General features: G+C 45.9%; 1 protein-coding gene across 1 annotated transcript in view; it reads left to right on the top strand.

The window, feature by feature from the left end:
- The first annotated feature begins 245 nt into the window (after nucleotides 1-245).
- LOC126543598 (pancreatic triacylglycerol lipase-like) overlaps nucleotides 246-7,955 on the top strand; it is a 16,038-nt gene continuing 8,328 nt past the window's right edge. Inside the window, exons 1-5 of the mRNA XM_072284982.1 lie at nucleotides 246-740; nucleotides 1,464-1,671; nucleotides 4,789-5,081; nucleotides 6,246-6,392; nucleotides 7,605-7,713. Of these exons, the coding sequence (XP_072141083.1) occupies nucleotides 1,572-1,671; nucleotides 4,789-5,081; nucleotides 6,246-6,392; nucleotides 7,605-7,713 (649 nt within the window). The 5' untranslated portion in view covers nucleotides 246-740; nucleotides 1,464-1,571. The remainder of the gene's footprint in view (nucleotides 741-1,463; nucleotides 1,672-4,788; nucleotides 5,082-6,245; nucleotides 6,393-7,604; nucleotides 7,714-7,955) is intronic.

Below are 7,955 nucleotides of genomic sequence, written 5' to 3'. Positions count from 1 at the left end.
CGGGGGTCCTCGCTTATGCCAGCAGCTGGTTCGGAAAATGACCCAGCGGCTGAGCCACTTTAAGAGGGAAAATATTATTGAAAAACAAGACAAAGAGGCAAAATGAGGCCGCTTGATTTTGGGAGCCGATTCATCCCTCCCCTCCCCCCACTCCATAGCGAAGTTGGGTGGTGGTATGTTGAGTTTGCGAGAGGGGGGATGGCAAGAACGGGCGAGAAGGGGGGGGGGGGCAGGTCATGCTGTTACTCTTTCCGGTCGACCGCCGGAATCAGCCCGGCCCCCCTTTTTCGGGTCGGCGGGCGCCGTGGTCGAGGAGTGCTATTGCTAATACTCCGGCTTCTTGCTCTTCTTATTCCGGCCTGGCTGTACGGGAGGGCGCCCTGGTTGCTCCGCAGTCGAAGGGAGAAGCGGTCCGTCACGCGACAACCTGTTTCTTCCTCCCTTCTTCCTTCCATGCCTGGAGTGCGCTCATCGTGTATCGTACGGATGACGCTGGAGCGTGTCGGCGGTCGCGGCAGCGGAAGACCACGCTCGTCTTCCGAGGAGCCATGAGCATCGGAGGCAGGAGGCGTGCGCTTCTGCTGCTAGGGAGTGCGTGGAGCAGTTGCCGCAGGATTGACGAGGAACGCCGCTTCGGCCGTCGATTCCGCGGCGTTCGGAGGTAGACGGCATCGTCGTCGGGCGCCTCGTTGGGTCCTGACGTGGTCGAAACGGAGGGGCGTCGAAAAATTAGGACACTGGTACGTTGTCGTTCGTTGCAGTTTTGTTGACGCTTCTTGCTTTTGGCGCTCTGCTTAGCATCGGTACATGCTTTCCCCATGTGTTGAACGTGAAGGCATCCATTGTGTTTTGAACGTGAAAGCTACTATTGTGCAACCCATATTAATTTCGCAATTTATCTAGAGCAGTGTCTCCGGTGTTACATTTCGCATTTTTGATAGCGGTGATGGCTTCATTTATGTATTTTCTCACTATGGGACGGCCCTAACGATAAACTGACAAAAAACGCATGCAGATACTCTTTTGGGCCTCCCAACCCCCTCCTCTAGTGTGATGTTGTCGCTCACAGTCACGCTCGAACGAATGTTTATCGCACACTAACAGTATGCATGTCCCGGCTGTGTAGTGGGCAGGCGAAACTGTAAAGTTCAAATAGTTCTTTAGAGGGAAATGAGTAAGTGAGCAAAAAAAAAAATAGCATAGCTGCGCCCGGAAGTATGCGGCAGCAGTCATTGTACTCGGCAATTCAAAACGACCGCCTGGGAAAAAAAAACGCGCACACGGCCGACGACAGTTTCCGTCGGGCTCGGGTGATTCGGTATAACCGAGCGCTCTTTCTTTTCTATGTCAAAAGCGAGCAAAATAATAGAATTGCCAGCAGTAGTAGGCGGAGAGAGAGAGAAGGTGAGGGAGAAGGGTAACGACGTTTCGGCTCAGCCCTGTATGCTCTCCGACGTTCGCAGAAAGCGAAACCAGCGCAACCAGGGACCCAGCGCGGCATCAACGTCGTCGGCGTCACCGTTCAGCAACCGGCACCTCCTGAGCGCCAAAGTCGGGGCGACCACGAAACAATGGTGGCCTTACCCGTGCGCATAGGTGCGGTCGTTTTCCTGTGCAACCTGGTCGGAGCCGGAATCACGGAGCACGCCACCAAGCTGCTGCGTCGAACGCGTGAGTTTTCAGACGAAGCGCTCTCCAAAGTGTAGATTTATTAATTTATTTTTATTTATTTATACATACTGCAACCCTAAGAGGGTTTTCGCAGGAGTGGGTACAAAATCAAGGGTGTCATACACACAGCAAAAGGGGCTAGACAAATCAAAGTTACAAAACAAAGCACTAGTGTAAGAAATATGCCGAAAAAGAAAAGATAAGAAAAGTGGTCTTTCAGTACATACTTATATGCACATAAACATAGTGAATAATAAATGGTCCTAGGAATGAGGGGCATCAACCAGTAAATTTCCTTGAAAAAATTATCAAATGTCAATTTTCGTATGTTAGGGGGAAGTTGGTTCCAGAATTAAATGGATCGGGGAAAAAAACTATATTTTAATTTGTTCAATGCGGGCGTACGGAGGTGTTATATTTAGATGAGGAAAATTCCGTGTGTTAGACGCTTTAGCAAATTTCATGAAATCCAAGGATGAGCAACGTTCAGAAATAACAGTGGTGTAAAACAGTTCAACAATTTCTACATTACGCCGCTCTGAAGTGGGGTTAGGGAAAGTGATGACTTGTAAGGATTTGAGAGTAAAACGAGGGATCGGGACATCTAAGTACGCTATCAGTGTTTTTGAGTGAGCTTTGCTTTGGTATGAGAGACGAGACGTCTCGTCGAAACGCTGTTCCTGTGGGCTGAGCCTTGCCTTTCGCTTGTTCTTTCATGTTTCGTGTCGTATACGGGATGAGCAATAAGATAGAAAATGAAATGTCATCAACCTTACTGTAGCACGCTGCTGTGTAGCCGAAAATTGATTGCCTGAATACGCCAGTTCTGCCTTTTTTATTAATCTTTTTGGGCTGCCTTCCTAGCAGACAGGTCTGCGAAGCACTGCTGTAGTAAAACGGAGTAAACATTATTGATAACTTGTAATTAGAGGGCCAAAATTCACTTACCGACCGCTCAAGTTGTCAGTTCAGGGGTTCAGCAGAGTAAGTCAAGGGAGTATGCTACACAATATAAGTGAACTGAGTTGTGACTTAGGAACAGGGTAAGTCGCAGCTCAGAAAAAAAAAGACCTTGCTCGCTCCGAAAAAGCAAACTGTAATCCTTTCTAAAGCTTTATATTTTACTTTTTATGGCAGATATAGGTCATGCTTTTCTGAATATTCCTGACCGACCCATTGGCATTAACTTTACTCAATAGTTGATCTTCATTATAATCACTCTCCTAACAATTTCAGCTGCCATACAAATGTCTGGGCGAGAGACCTTCAATTACTACTGTTCGATGTCGACAAAACCCATCGTGTGAGGGCATATTTTCATATTTCAGCTCGTCATCTAGTTCCCTGCAACCATGGAGTATTTGTATCTCATCCTTTGACACATATTCTCTTATACGTCTTTTATACACTCGCTTTCAATGGCCATTGAGACCACGGACTATTGAAATCCTGCGAGCGTCATTGACCCCTTTGTGTGAGTCCGCCGAAGGCAGCTATCGGGGCTCGCGGATTTAAATGTATATTTGGTTTCAATGGTATTTGAAAGTGCCCGTGTGAGATCAGTGTGGTCTACCAGTTGTCAGTCCTATGAAGTACATTGTTCACTCAACCTCAATTCTCTCTTTTGGGATACTCTTCAGTGCGCTAACATGAGTGCTGAAAACAATCACAAAGAAGTTCTCGTAGGCTCAGGTTGTCAGATCAGTTTCAGGGCAGGTTGGAGTTCTCCAGCTAGAGCTTTGGGTAGCGTCAATTTTCGATGGTGCAATAATTTCTGTGGGACTCATAAATCCGACATCAAGAAAACCAGTTGGAACAAAGCGATTTCAAAAATTGTGAGGTTTGACTCTGCACTGCATATATATATATATATATATATATATAAGGTCCATGTCTAGCATCATGCTGAGGTTAGACTTCAATTCCGAGGACTTGAAGCCTGCTGTCTTGGGGGGTGATTTGACCAGCCCTGGGTGGTGAAAAAATGGTCGTCATGTGATCTGTGGCCCTATTTAACCCCGTTACGATCGCGAATACAGAAGTCTGAGGAACTACGTGCGGCTCACAACAGATTGAGTTTCTGGCTGTTTGAGAAAAACCTTCGATTATTCTCAAAAACTCCCCAAAACTCTTTTTTCTTTATATCTTGTGTGTTTGTTGGTCGTACAGATGCACTTTTACTTCATTAAAAAATTCGGACCAGAAGGATCAATCTCTGCTGCAGTCGGTGACGACGTGAGAACGCAGTGGCAAATTGACCGCTGTCCAACTCGAAGATAATACGTAAAAATGTGCCATCCAATTACTTCTGCTCATTTATGCTTGATTTATGTCTGCTTATCTACGCTGCGGCTGAGACGGACTTTCAATATCGGCGCCTCTCGGGAACGATGTTCGAGATGGTGGAGGCCCAGAGTGCTCTGGTAGTGTGCATTTTTAGGTGGAACCTCTACTAAGTTCATAGCTGGTCACCGAGAATAGAACGTCACCTAGGTCGGTCTGATTCCTACTTCTTTATCGCTAAACCCATCGCTGTCTTCTCCATAACTATTTATGGTTTCGTCAACTTCAGTTCACTGCATACGCAGCCCATTTGAATTCATGTAAAAAAGTCTCTTGGCTATTGCCGGTTATCTAAAACACAACGTGCACGTTCAAAATGTATGACAAATTCAATGTATGGTTAGCCTAACAAATAAAGCCACGTATCTCTACCAAGCATAAAGTATGAAACTATTTTTTCATATTTAAACTACACATGCTTTGATTTGTTTGTCTTATCTAATACTACTACATTTGCTATTTAATCTTTGTTTAATCTCGGTATCTTATCGTTTTAGTACAGCACTTCTCAGCATTTCCAAAAATAAAAATAAATAAATCCCATCTTTTCTATTTTTCTTTCTTTTCCTTTCCCGTCTCTCACCCTTCATACACTTTACGGCCACCCAGCGTTGTGGGTAAATCGCGTGTGCTTCCTAAACTTGACGCAATGAACGAAAACAGTTGTCGCTTGTACCGTGACCTTACTCGTCTCAGTTCTACAGTTTTGTGGCCGGCTTTGTGGCTTCCTAATATGGTCACGGTTTGGCTGTTTCCCTGTCTCCGACTCGGCAGTGGGCGGGACGCCCTCCGTGTCGAGCAAGTGCATGCGTGGCCTCGGGTGCTTCGAGAACGACGACATCTTCTACCACGTGATCCACCGGCCCATCAACGTGCTGCCCGATGACCGCGAGCGCATCAGCACCCGGTTCCTGCTGTTCACCAAGCGCAACCCGAACGAACCGGAGCTGCTGAGTGCCGACGGCATGGTGGGGCCCGTTGAGGACTCCTTCTTCAACGGCTCGCTCAAGACCAAGGTCATCGTGCATGGTTTCATGGACTCGCAGGAGGTTGGCAAGTGGATGGTCGTGAGTGTCATTTCGACGTGTTGAAACGCCGGCACACCTAAGCTTTCGCTCCCGTGCTCAGTCACTTGCTTGTACATTCTAATATAAGGCCCCTTCCTTTTTCCTGCACTTCATAGCACAGCTAAAGAGAGAAAGAGAGAAAGAAACAGTATCAAACGCGAAACACCCGTCCGGATGCGCGAAGAAAAGGTAGGTCTAGTGATCAAGCCAGGCCTATAGAAGTCTAAAGTGCCTTAGCAGTGCCTTCTTGCTTTCTGGGCAGTAGTCCGTCAGTCACTCCTCCACTACCGAAGTGTTACGTCTATCGAGTATGTGACCTAGGTTCAGCACTTAGTTATTCTAAAAACTGCACCGAACTATTCATTTCAAAGTGTGCGGGCCAATTCTCGCACCCGTGCGGACCCTCACTGTGGTGCAGATTCCGTGCAGGACGAGTACGCGGTATTCCCTGCATATGCAGACAAGGGTAGTGCAGGCTTGAGGCAGCAGGTGACGGGTCGTCTTCACCAGCAAGGAACTGGCGCTGAACTGACTGGAACCAGTTTGCGAAGTAGAGGGCGAGTCAAAGGGACCGAATTATGTTCTATTACTTGTATGTTCAGCAAGACGTTAACTTGATGCCTTCGTAGAACTGCATGTTTTCTTTCCTTGCCACTAAATTTGAAACGCGTCAAGGTAGTCGTTGCAGAAAAGAAAGTCTGAAATTTAGCAACTGTTTGGCTTACGGCGAACTGATGATTTCAGGATAACGAGCATTAGTAGCATTCATTCATTCATTCACAAATGTTGCTTGCTTCCACGTTAAGGATATCTAATTTGTTCAATAATACAGAAACCATAAGGGTAAGCTATTGACGAATATAGTGCAAGCATTCCTTAGCGACATTTTCTTCGCTGTGCCTTATGTCGTTAGGCGTGGCTTGAGAGACCTTAAAGAAATAGTAAAAAAGAAAGTAGACCAGTCTGTTTTTTGACGCTGTTCAAACTGTGCTTAAAAGACCTTGCAAAAATTTACAGGAAGGCCTGACAGCAAACCTTTACTTCAACTTGCCCAAAGACAATTTTTTTTACAAACTATCGTTTTTTTCTATCAGGTGTTGCTCTTTCAGTATTCTGACGGGCTGAAAAGAACAGTGCCTGAAACCGTTTCGTCACTGACCTCAGATCATGAAGGACGAGTTTCTGAAGCATGATGACTACAACGTGATCGTGGTCGACTGGAGCCGAGGCAACGGGCCCCCGTACACAAAGGCGACGGCCAACACAAGAGTGGTGGGGGCCGAGCTCGCGCTGCTCATATCAACCCTGCAGGTAAGAGACAAAGCTTTTTGAATTCACAAAGCGAATAATCGGTTATTTTGACTCATTGCTTCGGGGCTCGAAATGATATGAAGCAGGCAGAATTATTGGGCGCCAAACGGAAAGCGGAGGACAATTTTTAGGTTGTTTAGGAAAAACACGGCAGGCAAAATGCAGCAAGGTCATGGTGAGGTGAAATATCAAAAACGCATTTCTTTATGCGCGTATTACAACTCGTTGTAATTTTGAATATCTAGTGTTTTAAATTATTTGGTATTAGATGTGAACACCCGATCTTATTATGAGGCATGCTGTAGTGGGAGGCTCCAGATTGATTTTGTCACTGTAGGTTTTTTTTTTTTTTGTAAAACGCACTCGATGCACGGTACACAAGCGTTCTTGCATTCCTCCTGCACTGGAGTGTGGCTGCATGGCCATGGTCTGGTCGAACCCACGACGTCGTGTCTCGCAGCTCAATGCAATAGCAACTGAGCGACCGCGGGGAGTAATGTTCAGTGTCCTGCATGGCTGCTAAAGAATATCAAAACTTCACAAGAAATCTTGGTTTCAATTTGATGTTGGATCTTAGAAACGCACGATCACGGACTGGTGACCAAGAAACTCGAATCTTAGAAGCTCGGTCTGAGCCCGAGGTCTCGCGTTGAATACCGGCCTAGGCGGCCGCATTTCGATCAGGGCGAAATGCAAGAACACTCGTGCACGTTAAAGAATCTGAGGTTGTGGAAATGAACTCAGAGACTCCCACTATGACGTGTATCAGAATCAGATCGTGATTTTTAGGATGTAAAATTTGAGAATTTAAATAATTTTGATCGTACAGACTTCTTAGAATAATGAATGCAGATTATTAAAAGTGAAAGGTATATGCCGTATGGCTTGTGTGCTTGGCAATTAACCAGATAGGAAAATTATTCCTATTAAGAAACGTTGATAAATTAGTATGAACAGATCAAGCACTCGCTTATAGCTTACAATAAATGCTCACTTTATGGCAGCGGAAACCTGCCGCATTCTGCGTCCAATGTAATTGAGGGTTGCTTGCCTCATGCCGGGTCTTCCATGGTACCTGGCGCTTCGGTTTTGAGAAACGGGACATATGAGCGAACGTTTTACGTTAGTTTGTTTCTGTGCCGTGTAATCAGTGGTGCCTTCCTGTTTTAGTATGAATTGAAGACAGTGCTTAGTTTTGAATTTCTATTTCAGAATGCGACCGATGCCTCTCCAGCGGACTTCCACATCATTGGCCACAGCCTCGGTGCACAGATAGCTGGGTACGCCGGCGAGCGCATCGACAAGATTGGAAGGATTACTGGTGAAGGGCATTTTATTGTGTCAAAATTAGCAAAGGCGGCGGGAAAAAAATAAAGACAATAGTTTCATACATACAAGAAGTACAACGTACATCCAGCCTTATTGTAATTACCAGGACAACGTAGCGTTGAAGATTTTCGGCAGTATGAGCTTTTACGCCATAAATCACTGCAATTCACCATGAGCAGTGTACATGCTTATTTTAATCAGACTGGTGTGCCGGAAATGTACAAAATGATTCAC

Source organism: Dermacentor andersoni, chromosome 10, assembly GCF_023375885.2.
Source record: "Dermacentor andersoni chromosome 10, qqDerAnde1_hic_scaffold, whole genome shotgun sequence".
In the NCBI taxonomy this organism is placed as follows: domain Eukaryota; kingdom Metazoa; phylum Arthropoda; class Arachnida; order Ixodida; family Ixodidae; genus Dermacentor; species Dermacentor andersoni.
The sequence above is the reverse complement of the archived record's forward strand: the minus strand, read 5'-3'. Positions and strand labels throughout refer to the sequence as shown.